This window comes from Cupressus sempervirens, chromosome 8 (genome assembly GCF_028749045.1).
Source record: "Cupressus sempervirens isolate cs-2001-9-10 chromosome 8, ASM2874904v1, whole genome shotgun sequence".
NCBI lineage: Eukaryota > Viridiplantae > Streptophyta > Pinopsida > Cupressales > Cupressaceae > Cupressus > Cupressus sempervirens.
Window position 1 is genome coordinate 144,279,709 of NC_143125.1, and position 16,281 is coordinate 144,295,989.

The window sequence follows — 16,281 nt, forward strand, 5'->3', positions numbered from 1 at the left end:
AAGCATTAATGATTCACTATTCTCAATATTATTGCATGAATCCTACATGATCATTATTCATGGTATAAACATAAAATACTTATCCCTACACAATCACTAGTGGTTTGGGCAATGTCATCTATTGATTCCTCTTGAATCCACTTCTAACTAGAACCAAGTTTCCATCCATCTCTTCCATCAAAATCCTTGAAAATCCTATTTGTTTTTACCCAACCCAAGCTAATACCATGTTAATGCTCCATCTTAGAAATGAAGAATAAACAATGGTAGCAAATAATGAAAACTAAGACACACAATCTATCTTGAGAAAGCCATCCAACTTGAGGGAGAAAAACCCAACCACAAAATAAAATCATTTTATTAATCAATAAGCTGAAGTCTGCAATACAATATGCCCAAACAAAAGGCTCAAACTGGAGTAAGATTCAAAAAAGAAACATTATATCATTCTCTATATCATATGAATTCCTCTTGGAGAATATATAAAATTGTCTTGACCCTTCATTATCTTGCACATACAAAGTGAAGACCCCTTTGTTGTTTTGGTGCTTCAATATCCACACGGTCTCTTCATTAGCCAATGCTTCTGAAGACTCTTCATGATCTTCAAAAGGCGAGGCTCTTCATATGAAATATCATTTCATAAATGAAGACACTTTGCGGCTTGATTATAATAAGGATTAGATAATGCAGCAGAAAAACTCTCAAATATAACGTTGATACAATCACAGGTACATAAATATCTCATGCAGCTATCAAACTTTAAAATGCAGCTACCCTTGACGTGAACAAAGAAGCATGGAACAACAAAAAATGCATGAAAATGTCAATTTACCATGCATTCACATGTCTGAGCTGGTGAAGGAGTGACACATGCATGTCCTAAAAGCACACATGCCACTAGGCATGACAAAGGAAACACAAATTTATGAATTAAAATATACAAGAAACAATTTTAAAATGTTAAATATTGTTTTAATTAGAGCCAGACATAGACCTTGATGTAACAAAATGTTAAAGTGGCCATTTTCTTAAAACACAATAGGAATTGCATGGTGCACGTAACACAATATGGACAATGCCACAATATGCCTCTTAAAAGAAAATATTGCCACTGAGAATTGGAAATAGATGATTTCAAAACCTTCATTCTCATGTGATAAAAAATTATATCAGAACTTTAGTCTTAAATCACAAAACTTCAAAATAGCAACTCCCAAGACCAGAGCTGCTGCATATGCAAATAGTATGCAATATGCTACAAATGGAGAAACAAAAAGAGTTTCCACTGACATATTTATAAGCCCTGTAAATACATTTGCCTGCAAGGAAAAAGACAGTGCTTTGTAAAGAACATGGAAAATACATTAATTATAATTACAATGGAAAAATTGGCATAGAAAACATCTAGCAAGACTGCTGCAAATTTTATTAAATATGATCCAAGGAACTCAGATATTCTGATCGCTTCTTCATTGTTATGTTATAAATAAGATTTAAGAATAGCAAGACACATGTAAAAGAAACAGTTTTGTGAGAGCTCACCAAGAGGAAACTAGCAAGCAAATTCTGATTAAATAACTCAACAATGGCCAACTGTTTCTTTGTAGGGACTAAATATGCAAGCGTAACTATCCCAGCAACCTGCAAAAATTTGTGAATAAAAAGTTTATGATGAACCACATTTCATATATACCAATAACATGGCAGTCAGACCTATTTATTAGCATTTTGTTTTTCAACAAACAGTCTAAGACCAAAATAATAATGCACTTCAAAAATCATACTGATAGGAAGACAAAGCAAGCCAAAAAAACCAGCAGTTGAAATTTAGGAACATAGGCGATAAGCTCACTTAGTGATAAGTCGAACCAGCTGATAAAACTCTAAAAGATATCGCAAAAAAATTAATCATATATAACTTGCCTTTTATCGCCTATATATCGGCAATATTTAATGAATTTAATGCAATTTGGAGCAAAATATCACCTGTACCAATTTAAGGGACTGTGACAGGGCAGCAAGCATGTTCATTTGTTTTTTTCATTTCAAGAGAAAATTTGGAGAGGGCAGAAAGCTTTTGGAGGAAAACTACCATTGTTTGCAGCCATCTAGAACAATTTGTTGTGGATTTGGAGCGGATTTGAAGAGTTTTTCCAAGGATTCACAAGTATGTTTTTCAAAATTCTCTGTTTTGTTTTAAAATCATTGTCTTGTATTGAATGCATCCAAGTTTACACAAACTCTCTCATACCATTTCCAATCTACCCCAACTCTTTTTAGAAGGAAATGAATAAGATCTAACCCCAATTTTTGCATATTTTTCATAGTTTTCTCAAAAACTCATCTTTTTCTTTAAAAAATCAAAACCTAACAGCCTTTTTTTCTTTCTTCCAAGTTTAAGCTATGTTTAACCTTATCTAAAGTTTTAAACTAACTTAATTTGTTTCTAAATTTATTAATTGAATTTCTAAATTTGTGCCCTCATTTTGTATGTGACATATGTAGGTTGATTCTTCATCGGAATGACAAATACAGATACCTCTACAACTGAGTTTATTAATGCCCCAGTAGATGCATGTCCATCAACATATGTAGGAACGTGTCCTAAAGAGACTAGAGACAAGGCATGGAAATATGCTTTCAAAGGACCCGACTTTAATAGTGTGATATACATAAAATCTGAAAAAATTATTAGTGGAGGCATATATCGTTTGAAATATACCACCTTGGAGGGATCACAAAGCGTGACACAAGGGTTTTTGATAACACCATGGCTGAAATAAAGAGAGGAATGAATGTCTTGCTATGTGCCCAAGAAGAGAAAAAGTTGCAACGGGAAAGAGAAAAATTGGCCTCAAGGGGCAGCCATTTTTAAATCACAAGGTATCTCAAGCCTCACAGTATCTCCATTTAAGAATCATTTATTATTTTACAATCACCACCACTTGTTTAGAATTGGATTTTGCTAAAACAATGACCACTGATTCATCTTATAAATTATATAATGTGGGTTGTGACTAGGTATCCCAACAAAACCTGAGGAAGAAGAAGTACTTGAGGGCATAGTGGGCTCAAAACGTGGCCCATAGATCCACAAATCTACCATTCCCATGGCGTCTAGTTCTGCTGGTTCTAGTAGACCACAGCCACAACTCTCAATAACTTTATTAATTCTGAAAGATGTAATCAAAAGATGCAACCATAGAAGGCAAGAGCCTACAACACAACAGTAAATTGTGAGCCTCTCATCAGACAGGCCGTGGTTTCGAATTTGCTTGAGATTAATGCATAATAATAATTAATATTAACAATAACAATAAATGAATAATAAATAATCTAGGCTTCGGCTAATAACCTATCAAATAAAATAAAAATAGATGTAACCATAGAAAGATAACCATACACAATAACACCAAATATGCTAACTAGGGAAACCCTTGATCAGAGGGAAAATCGCAGTGGGAATGATGCCCACAAGATGTACTAATATAAAAGTTCCTTGTGAAAGGATGTGACCATGTTAGGAGTCCAATGAAATACAATCAATACATATGAGTCCCTATTAGGAGACTTTGAATCTCTGTCAAGAGATTCCAACCCTATTAGGAGTTGTGTCAACCTTGTTAGGAGTTGAATGGTGGACAACTGAACCCAATGTTCAAACAGCCTCAGACTATCTTCACTAAACAATCTTTAAGATAACATATCCAAGTTCTTGAACTAACTAAACAACAATTTCTTTGCCAATATAGTTCCATTGAAGCTCCAACCTCAACATTTATCTCTACTCTGATCAAACATAATTCAGATCCAAAGCTTGCATAAACAACAACCATCAGTATTGGATCACATGGACATTCTACCACAAGGAAACAAACTTTCCTTTATACCAAGTCCTAATAACTAATTCAATTGGCCTAGACGCTTTCTCAATTTACAATGAATAGTATAGGACCACATTAAAATATTACATTTACATGTTACATTACAAATAACACTTCCCACAATGGTATTAACAAAAGTCGGTTTTTGAGAATAATACGTTGAACAGTCTTCACAAAACCTCAAAGAATGAACATCTGATTTCGCTACGTTGACCATAGCATCCTGAACATGTCTTCTATTGTAATCCAAGCCCATTGAATGATCCTCAAACTCACTGAAGAGATAGAATGCAATTACCAGAAACTCTCTCTGAGACAGTCATCACAAAAATTTTTGTAACTCTCGCAAATCTTCATAACTCTTTCTGCAAACATAGACATAGCATCAAGACAGGTTCTTAAATATACCTTCAACTGTGCATAACATATCTCTTTGACCACGAACCTCGCCAAACGAATCTTCCTCTGCAACTCTGGCTGAACTATCTAGAAAACTGATATGTTGACATCAATGACAAAGATTGCTATGAATGAAACACATAAGTACTCAATCATCTCTTTGACATACTAACAAGCTCCCACATACAACAGCATCAAGCATTCATGCTTAACACAACCATCACTGGAGGGTATCGTGTGGAACAACAATGTGCATCAACAAATTGACATCCATGTGTCGATTTTTTATTTTTTAATATCCTGTTTGATATTGCAATTAGTCCCTATTGGCTGAATTTTGTGACAAGAATTACAATAGCAGGAAAAGGCTACAAGATGCCTAGTCCTAAAGACTTGAGTAGGAGGTTAGTTCACTTGTTTTATTTTTTAAATGTTTTATAGTTTTACAATTTACTTATGTTTGTTCATTATAAGTTTCTTTTAATCAACGTTGTGTACTTAATGTCAACATAATTTCACACTTGTAGGTTCTTCAAAGATGCAATTGATCATCAAAGATTACAATGGTAACAATTTTCCTGCACCAGACTTTCAGATGGATGGACAAATGAAAGAAACCGTACCATCATCAATTTTCTAGTTTCTTGCAAGGATCAAGTGCTCTTTTTGAAATCCTTGGATGCCTCGAACAAGATAAAGACAGCTGAAACTTTGGTTCTAATGTTAGAGAGAGTTTTGATGGAGGTGGGGTTTGCTAATGTGGTGCAGATAATAACCGACAATGCAATAGCGTATGTAGCAATAGGTAGATCCTTCAAGATAAGTATAGCACACTTTATTGGTCTCCTTGTGCAACACATGTCCTTGACCTTCTTTTGAAGGACATGTGAAAATTGGATTGGATGAGACCGGTTGAAGAGAATGCAAGAAAGATAACAAAATGCATCTACAATCACCCTTGAGTTCTCCGCTTGGTGAGAGAATTCACCTATGGGAAGGAGTTGTTTAGACCTACTACCACAAGGTTTGCTATGGTTTTCTTAACGCTGCAAAGTGTTATTAGTTCTTTGAATCTTTTAAGCAATTGTTTGTGAGTCTTGAATGGCTAATCTCAAGCTGTTCAAAAAAGCCTGATGGACAAAGTGTTGCATACATTGTCTTTGACGCACTTTTCCGATGGTGCTACAAAAATTCTAAGGATAACTTGGAAGCTTCAAAAGTTCAATATTTTATTCTGTTGTGTTCAATAATCAAGTCTTTCATTATGAATTTCTAACTCTAGTCTCTGATTAATGATAATCTTTTTCTACTTTTCAATTGTAGGTGTCAATCCCTGGTTAAAGTTCTTCGCTTGATAGCTGGGGAGAAAACCCTAATGGGGTACTTTATGAGGCCATGGACAAGGCCAAAGTGTTTATAAAAAATTGCTACAAGGGAGACAACCTCAAATTTAACCCCATATGGGAAATTATTGATAGGAGTTGGAAAAATCAGCTCCACCAACCCATCCATGCGGCAAGGTACTTTGTCAACCCTTGTTTTTGCTTCTCTCCATCCTATGCGGATCCCAATGGAGAGGTCATGGAGGGCTTCATTGATTGCACGCAGAGGATGGTACCTGATGTTGAGGTTAGAGGCCTCATTGTGGCTAAGATGGAAGTGTATCAAAATGCAGCGAGCAGGAATTCTCCTCAAAATTGGCAAGAAGACGAAGGAACACTCAAACCCCAAGTACACTATTTAAGCTTTTGATTTCTTTCACATGCATGATAAGTAGATAAAAACTAAGTTACTAAAATATGTTTTCACCTTGTTTTCTAACTCTTTACTATTATCTTGTAGATGTTTGGTGGCAAAATTGTTGTGGAAATGCTCCAAATCTACAAAAGCTTGCCTTATGCATGTTATGTCAGCCATGTAGCTCGTCCAACTATGAGCATAACTGGAGCTTATTAAAGGTCATTCACATGAAAAAGAGGAACAAGTTAGCATAGAGAGGACTCAATGACCTTGTTCATGCGCATTATAACCTTAAGTTGTGCATAGGAAAGGTAGAGTTAGCAGCGGTTGGTCCACTTGATTTGGATGACACAGATCCCTATCGTGAATGGACATCACGGGAGCATCTTTCATCATTCACAAGCGATGAGATATGTGATTTGGAGAGGTCGACTATGGAGGACATTGAGGAGGATGGGGGCACTAAGAGTGAGGAGGACAAAAATGATAAGGAGGCACTGCCAATGTTAGTACAATCTACATCTAGGCAGCAACCACAATAGTCTTCTAGAGCTAGACTCCCTCCAACTCCAGTAGTTTTTACTAGAGCTGCTAGGAAGGGGAAGAGGAAGACGTAGCCTGCATTGCCAATGTTAGCACCATCTACATCTAGGCCACAACCACAATGGTCTTCTAGAACTAGACTCCCTCCCACTCCAATAGTTTTTACTAGAGTTGCTAGGAAGGGGAAGAGGAAGATGTAGCCCTTTTTTTAATCGGTTAATGAGAAGATGTAGCCTATTTTGATATAGTACTTCACACTTGTATTTCCTTATAGTTTTACAAAGACAATTTTCTGTTTTTAGTTTTCTTTAGAGTTCAAACTATTAGACTGTGGCTACAAACCATCAACATTTCACTTGAGGATGCGACTTTGTACCCTATTTGCATTTATATATAACTAGATCAGCTTGTTTGATTTGTTTACTCAAATATTGACTCATTAGATGCATCTCCTTACTGAATTTTGCAAAAAAAATGCATTTCCAATTAAGTTTAACCAATTTTTTAAGTTCCTGAAATTTTCCCAATAAGTTCCCGATTTATCTCCGACATTTGCCAATTTTTTTTTTGCCCTCAACGATAAGTTGAACTATGTTTAGGAAGTTCCCATCAATATCTTCCACAGAAAAAATGGCAGGCATACATATTTCCCTTAAAGAAAGGCTGGTTATATTTTTTATCTCAACATGTTTGCAAGAATTATAATACTAAATAATATTGATCACCTTCTTCTTGGTTGTCATATTTGTACATTGGAGGAGAACAAAGGACTTTTGGAGGAAAAGGAAAACATTTGCAACCGTCTAGATCAACTTGTTGTAGATTTGGAGTAGATTCGAAGAGTTATTCCAAGCAAAATTGGATTCACAAGTAAGTTTTCAAAATTCATTTTCTTCTATTTTAAAACCATTTCGATGGTGCTACAGAAGTTGTAAGGTAAATTGGAAGCTTCAAAAGTTGAATATTTAATTTTTTTGTATTCAATAATCAAGTCTTTCATTATTAATTTCTAACTTTAGTCTCTGATTAATGATTTAAAAAATCTACTTTTCAATTGTAGGTGACAAAGTCCTTGGCTAAATTCATCTATTGTAAAAAATTACTACAAGGGGGCCAACCTCAAATTTGACCCCATACGGGAAATTTTGATAGGAGGTGGAACAATCAACTCCACCAACCCATCCATGCAGCGAGGTATTTCCTCAACCCTTGTTTTCGCTTCCCTCCATCCTATGTGGATTCCAATGGAGAGGTCATGGAGGACTTCATTGATTGCATGCAAAGGATGGTACTTGATGTTGAGGTAAGAGACCTCAATGTGGCTGAGATGGAAGTGTATCAGAATCCAATGGGAAAGCTATTCTCCTTAGACTTGGTAAGAAGAGGAATACTCAAACCCTAGGTACAATATTTAGATTTTTGGTGTCTTTCACATGCATGATAATTAGATAGAAACTAAGTTACTAAAATATGTTTTCACCTTGTTTTCTAACTCTTTACTATTTATCTTGCAGATGCTTGGTTGCAAAATTGGGGTGGAAATGTTCCAAATCTGAAAAAAAAATCCTTGAGCATCTTATGTCAGCCATATAGCTCATACAATTGTAAGAGGCCATTCACACAAAAAAGAGGAACAAGTTAGCACAAGACTCAAGGACCTTATTTATGTGCATTATAACCTTAAGTTGTGCATAAGAAAGGTAGAGTTAGCACCAGTGGGTCCACCTGACTTGGATGATATAGATCCCTACTATGATTGGACATCACAAGAGCAACCTCCATTGTTCACAGACGATGAGGTATGTGATTTGGAGTGGCAAGTTATGGAGGGTGGATTTGTAGTGGGATTGGATGACATTGATGAGGAAATGTAAGAGGATGCGAGCACTAAGAGTTGCTCACGAGCCCAAATTCATATTTTCTTATGCCAAGAATTTGGATGTTCCATCAAGAACAATTAGAGATCAAGAAGGGAAGACCATCATCAATTTGGACCAAGAGACTATTGACTGGATCTTCTAAGTTCTACATACTCTATTGACTGACTAATATCACTAAACAAAAGGCCTTGGAAAGATGGAACAGTGATATGGCCAAATGCAGTAGGTATGTGAATGTCAACAAGTTAATCAACAATAGGCCAAACCTTGTTAGACGGAAAAAGGGAGAGTGTCATTCTAACTTCAAGGAAGAAATGAATGATATCATCACTTTGCTCAGTCGCATCCTCAGACTTAACAAGTCTAATGGATGTACAAGTACATCTCTCTCATCATGCATTCAAAGCAAAAGAAGATCTTTTGGGGAGATGATCAATGATATGATATTGGAGCAACTACCTCAACTTTCATCAACTAGTACCTTCTATATGAGCTCTTACCTGGTTTTTATTGTTGCTGCCTTCTAATCCTTCTCAAGTCTTTCCACAAAGGAAGATTGCATGATAATGTCAGTATGGGAGTATATAGATCAGTTCACTTTGAGATACAGTCGCATGCACTATAGGAGTGTACAAGAGTCCTTTTTTGGGCATTATATGTGTTTATTCAACAAGGAGTTGCCAAAGAAGTGGGTAATAGATGAAGCATGGGAAAAGGTGAATGAATATGGTTCTCTTCCTCCAATTTCCTAACATTACCTACATAAGATTTAGTTCATCAAAGATGAACCATATACTCTTCCAAGATATACTTACCAACAAGAACATTCTCATGGAAAATGCCTAATGGTAGAGTATTTATCACTCAAAGTATATATCAACATGCTAAACACCTATTAAAACCCCATTGCCAATAAATATTAGTCCTAAAAGCATATAAGTGGACTTTTCTAAGGCAATAACATGTTATTTTATCACTTGAGTGCTTGTAAATGGGGAATTTGAACACAAAAGCACGGTGTTATTGCATTTTTAAAGTTTATTAATATATTTATTAACTTGAGTTAGTCTTAAAATACACATAGGTAGGGAATTTGAACCCAAAAACACATACAATTGCAAAAGCATGTGTTACTCCTCAAAAACATGTCATTACTACTACAAGAGATTTTGAACATGTTAATGCATATAATGGACATTCTAGACTCGAAAACACGTTCTTTTCAAACCCACAAGCATGTTATTGCTTATATTGGCTTGTAAATGCATAGCCATGGTGATTTATAAGTCAAAAGCACATGCTTTTACAACTGAAAAGCACGTCATTACTTTTCTAAAGTGCATTTTAGACCAAAATACAGAAGGGTGACGATTTTGGACCCAAAAGCACATGCTTTGCCAACCAAAACATGTGTTGTATGTGATTTTATAACTGTCGGTTGCATGTGTGGCGATTTTTCCCTCAAAAGCACATGCTTTTTCATTGCAAAACCACATCTTTACTCATTTATGCATGTAATTTGAGAGGGTGGTGATTTTTGGTTCAAAACCACATGTTTTTGGTATTTAAAACTGTGTCATTACTTCCTTTTACAAGGAATTTTGGTATATCAAGCAAAAGTGGCAATTTTTAGCTCAAAAACACATGTTTTTGGCTTCAAAAAGTCTATCATTTTGGGTGTTTTTCATGAAAAACAAGATTGGCAGCCCTGAATCACTCATAACTTGAACAAGACTTGGTAGTTTTTCAAGATCTTTAGGTCGTTTTTGCATGAAATTGGTCAAAGGATCATTTCTAGCTATTCAAATGTGGAGTTTATAGAATTTTTCGCTCATTACACAACCCATCTGGGGCACTTTTTTGTCCAAAAAAACCTTAGTTTTGATCATTTCTTTCTATCAATTCATAAACTATTTCACTCAAGGTAAGTTCTAAAGCATTTCCTATCACTCTTCACTTGCATACAAATCTTTCAAGTTACATTTTATGCTTTCGACGCCATTTTCAATATGCTTTGCATATTGCACATTGCTTGGTCAAATGGTTGCTAAAATGATGCAATTTTAATCTCTAACCTCTTACACTTGTCAAGTTATGGATTTTGGCTCAAATTTGACAAAGACTGAGTCAAGATTTGAAGTCTATTTAACTCTCCATCTTACAATCAATCTAAATCCAAAAATCTCTTTGATTCATCTTCAGATTTTATGCAAGAGGTTAAAAGACTTCTTCGTTTGCTTCTTGAGGAAAAAGGTATGATCCTTTGTCATTTTCATAGGGCTTTGTTTTATATATTTTTGCTGTCTTGTTTATGCAAGTCTTCTCATTTTAATTTTTAGATTTGCATGTTGTATACAATGTGCTCCTATTTTCCATCTAAATTGTTCAAGTTGCATCTGTAAGCAATTCATCTTGCTTGTACATGTAGTCGGCATTAAAAACCTTATTCCTAAAAAACATCCTCATAAAATGACGTCATTTACCACATGCTTTTGCTTCCAAAACTCCCACTTTAATGCTCGCAACACTCAATTCACATATTTGTGTCCCACTGCCACATGAATAAAAAACTCATGACGGTGGTTGCTTGCATGTGTTTGCACATTTACTTATATAAAAACATAAACTCTCATTATAAGTAACCGTTTTTTCCATTCATTTTCATGCATTTCCATACAACATTACTGCTGTCCGCACATGCTTTCATGTTCTAAACACCTCTTTTTGGGTATTCCGTTATAAAAATGCATATTTTCGAGCTCAAATTATTGTATACCTTCTTTGTCCCAATAACTTCCAGCCATATTTTAAGTGCAAAACTCCCATATTCCACACTTGAACACTCGAAAATTCACCATGGATCCCTCTCTTGAAGATCTACTTATGTTGTGGGATTTCTACGTCACAGCTGCTTGCATGTACACACTTGTCATGAGAGAGAACATCAATCTAGATAAAGGTAAAGACAGACAGAACATGAAGTACCAATATGATCAGTATCATAACTCCATGCCTCCTTCACAAGTCACTTCCTATTGTCAAAGCATCAAGGACACTGACATCTCACATCTAGACACCGATGATTTCCTAAAACAGGTAGATGATGCATCCACAAGCGATATGTTGTATATCAAAGTGTCATTCATCTAGTTTCAACTTTCACTTTGGTTGCTCACGAGCCCAAATTCATATTTTCTTATGCCAAGAATTTGGATGTTCCATCAAGAACAATTAGAGATCAAGAAGGGAAGACCATCATCGATTTGGACCATGAGACTATTGACCGGATCTTCTAAGTTCTACATGCTCTGTTGACTGACTAATATCACTAAACAAAAGGCCTTGGAAAGATGGAACAGTGATATGGCCAAATGCAATACGTATGTGAATGTCAACAAGTTAATCAACAATAGGCCAAACCTTGTTAGACGGAAAAAGGGAGAGTGTCATTCTAACTTCAAGGAAGAAATGAATGATATCATCACTTTGCTCAGTCGCATCCTCAGACTTAACAAGTCTAATGGATGTACAAGTACATCTCTCTCATCATGCATTCAAAGCAAAAGAAGATCTTTTGGGGAGATGATCAATGATATGATATTGGAGCAACTACCTCAACTTTCATCAACTAGTACCTTCTATATGAGCTCTTACTTGGTTTTTATTGTTGCTGCCTTCTAATCCTTCTCAGGTTTTTCCACAAAGGAAGATTGCATGATAATGTCAGTATGGGAGTATATAGATCAGTTCACTTTGAGATACAGTCGCATGCACTATAGGAGTGTACAAGAGTCCTTTTTTGGGCATTATATGTGTTTATTCGACAAGGAGTTGCCAAAGAAGTGGGTAATAGATGAAGCATGGGAAAAGGTGAACGAATATGTTTCTCTTCCTCCAATTTCCTAACATTACCTACATAAGATTTAGTTCATTCAAAGATGAACCATATACTCTTCCAAGATATACTTACCAACAAGAACATTCTCATGGAGCTAGCAATGCAATTGATGGCATTACAATCATACCAATCTTCTTTGCATAGGCCAAGCATTGGTATTTCGTTAAAGAATCCTTTAAATATTTGACGGGTACTCATTGGATACAATGCCAAAGGCAAAGAACATGGAATTTGAACTTCAAAGAATCACAATGAAGAAGTTCATGGCACGTGCTTGATTTAACTGGTGAAAAATGAATGATAAAATAAGAAAAACGTACATTCATGTTCATCGTCTTGAAGATCTTTGGGTTGGTTTGTGCAAGGAACTTAATATTCGCAAGATGGACTATTTTTGGTTAACCTAGGACTTCAACCTCACAATGATCGCTATTGGGGTTAAAGATGATAATAAGTCCTAGACCCAAAATATATTGAGCATCACCTTCCTAGGCTTTCTATCCCACCTCCATCTTATTCATCCAAGGAAAGTGTCTCTTTCAGACCATTTTCAGCCTATTCTTGCCAACACAAACATTTGGTTAAAGAAGAGAGGAATGAAGCCCATAAAGGTGAAGTGTAGGAAAGATTTTGATTCTGTTGGACCAATTGGTCTAAGAGTTCAAATGAGGGGTAAACAGAAGGATGACACAGAGTCTTTGATGGTAGCTATTCTAAAGCTCACCATCAATGGTGATAAAGGCAAGGGACATGTGCTTGAGGTGAAGTTTGTTGAGCCTCTAAAGGTTCACATTATTCTCAACGATGACAAGCTTCCTCCTCTGCTAAAAAAATGCTCTCCAAAGAAACCTCTTCCTCCTAAAGTCTTGGTTGCAATTGTTCATGATTTTGCACTAGTCTTGGATGAGTCGGTTGATTCACCCTTGCATGATGCGATGGACACTTTTCCTTCTGAGCAAGCATCATTCCATGAAGATCCAACTTCGATCGCATCGGCTAAGCCTATCTCTTTGGTTGCTCTGGCAATCCTAACGATACAGCAATATCATAGCTTCGAGAGTGTATTTGATGCATGCACCATGTCTATCCCAAATGTTGTGGTTCCTCCATGAAATCAATGAATACTTCAACAACACAATTCGAGCAGTTCATCGCAAAGGTCACACATAGCATCCCAGCTCCAGTAGTGATTATGTCTAAGACCCCACCTATTCTAGCTACAGTTGCACAGGTTGATTTAGTTTCCACTCTAATTACCACTTCTACCATGTGATCCTCTTCCTTTACTCTTCCTCCTTGGCTCCATGCAAGTACTCAAAAGAGGAAGGGGGAACTCCCATCTGAAGATTGTGGTTGCAAAGGCCAAGGTTCCCAAGACAAAGAAGGCCAAGGTAGTATAAGGGATTGTGGTGAGTGTTGATTGTTGTCCTCCATTTTGTCATTACAGAGTGGAAGTAAGAGTATGAAACATTTTCAACTAAGTTTCACATTTTGTAGAGAAAAATCACTATTTAATTGGCTAAGATTACTCAACCAATCGTTCCCAATTCGCATAGTGAATCTTTTTACTGAAGGCTTTCGTCAAGAAATTTTCATTTTATTATTTTATTAGCCTATGCTTGATTTTTGAAGCCTTCAAAGTCCCTTTCTGTGTTTTCCAGTACGAGTTTGGGTTGTTTTAATCTTTTCATTTCATTCAATCTCTTGCTTTCTTCCCTTTGATTCGGTATATCTTAGGGCATTATCGGACTTGTTAGTCAAAAGATATGACCATTTAAATACCCAAAAAGTGGACTCTCCAAGCTCAACTGCATATTTAGAAAATGGATTTTATATTCTAATGTTGAGTTACACTTTTTGAAAAATATAACTTAAATTCACTTTATGTTATGTTCTGAAGTTACTTTATCACTTGAGTCATTATAGTGCATTTTATGTTATATTTTTTATGTTGAGTTGCTTTTTGATGTTTTACTAAGTGACTATAGTGCATCATATAGTCTAATTTAATGTTGAGATTTGCTTTAATGTTTTGTTTTAGAAAATTTAAGTAAATTGTTTACTTTTAGAAAATATTTACACATAATATGTAAACTATATAGTGGGAAAATTCTATTCGACCCCTTTAAGTGATATTTGCTCAATAGTCAATTAGACATGTACTAAATAGAAAATTAAAGTTATGTGACTCAATAACATGTTTTCTTTGAAATGTCACATGCAAATGCATCTAGAGAATCTAATTTTCTTCTTGCATGCAAATGCAAATGCTTCTCTAGAGTGTGATTTGACTTGTCCAACCAAAATGCATGATAAGTCAAGACATATTTTTAAATATGCAAACATATCTAGAGAGTGTGATTTGCAAGTGTAGGCAAAAATAAAATATGTTATTGCACTTGGAGTGTGATTTTTCTCTTAAGGAGAAAACGTTGGACTTAGGCAAGCTTTTGCATTTTTTTAAAACATGCATTTGCATGTCAAGAGTCTGATTTGCATTAAAATACCTTTTCCGGCCCAACTGTTGTTGGGTGGGTATTTTGCAACCGACAATTTGTTCAAATTCAATCACAAAATAGGTAGACCAGCCACAACATATGAGACAAAGTCTCTCCTACCTTAAAGGGAAGGCTCCCCCTTCTCACCGTTCCTTGGATCAACTCAAGGTAAGCAAGAAGTTGAGAGATTTTTGTAAGGGGTATTACCAATATTCTTCCTCTTAACTTTCACAAAAAATCCACTTACCTACAAAGCGAGTAATAGGAAAGATGAAATCTCTAAGTACTCTTCTATCTAATAGCTGGAAATAGTGATACCGATAAACTCACACCAACTAAGAGGCTGATTAAAAGCATACTAGTTTGGCTCTAAGTCCTATTTTTCTAATTTATATGAAAAATCACTACCATTAGGGCGCAAAGACTTCCAGAAGCATATGGTTTCTATTCTATGACTTATTTTTAGTTTTAAACTATTCTATAAGAAAAACCTCTACTATTGAGGAGCAAAGACTTCCAGAAGTAAGGGAATTATTGCCATTTTTCATGAATTTGATATGGTAATACAAGCTACAATCAAAGCTTCTAGTCTATGTATCACCACAATTGCTCTCGATCAAAGCATTAGCTCTGATTGTTTCTTAACTCACTATGCTCTACTATTGAACACACAATAATTAAATTGAATCAAAGACAATAGGCACAAATTATAGTCAAAACTTCTAATTTTTTCTATCACAATTGCTTACAGTCAAAGCTTTGAATGTAATTGCTTCTTTTATGCACTTTTCTGCCAAATTGGTAATATGCAATCAAAGTTATGCTTGCACAAGTTTGGCAAAGCTTTCTTGCATACAACAAAAGATAATTTTTACAATGAGGGGGCACTTCTTCTATAGGAAAAGAACTGAGAAAAACGAGAAAAAGGTGGGAGCAACTCAACCACTTTGAGCCAGTAAAACTGAGAAAGAACAATTATTGGATTATATGTCTGAAGGACACGTAATCAGATTACATGTGTCTGAGCTACATGCCAATCCATATTCTACATCTACAAAGAAGAAAACTACACTTGAAGAAACAATGAAAAAGATGTTGAAACTGTTGATTCTAAATGAATCAATCCTGTAGACTATCAGCAACAGCCTTATACTTCATGACGTCTCGGGATCGGGGTTCCCTGTATTCTGCACCACTACATTCTCTTCGATGAGCTTCTTGTTCTCATTCAAAAACTTGATGTGATCAAATATTTTCCCGTTTGAATTTTCATGCATTCTCCTTTGTAGATTGGCACATTCAGGAGTCTCTAACACTTTGAAAACATTCTTGATGGTCTCTAGATGTAAACTCAGAACAACTTTCCACCAACACTTAACTTTTTTTCTAAGAGCAAAGTACTTGGTGCATTCCCACATTAACTCAGGTTCTTGGAC

At 35.6% G+C, this 16,281-nt stretch overlaps 1 protein-coding gene across 2 annotated transcripts in view; it reads right to left on the reverse strand.

Annotated features, from left to right (window-relative positions):
• Nucleotides 1-925: 925 nt before the first annotated feature.
• LOC149541961 (transferases, transferring acyl groups) overlaps nt 926-16,281 on the reverse strand; it is a 185,652-nt gene continuing 170,296 nt past the window's right edge. For both annotated transcript variants that reach the window (XM_089797011.1, XM_089797010.1), the window contains 2 exons: nt 1,546-1,644; nt 926-1,322 (listed from right to left, as the gene is read on the reverse strand). In XM_089797011.1, the coding sequence (XP_089653137.1) occupies nt 1,173-1,322; nt 1,546-1,644 (249 nt within the window). In that variant the 3' untranslated portion in view covers nt 926-1,172. The remainder of the gene's footprint in view (nt 1,323-1,545; nt 1,645-16,281) is intronic.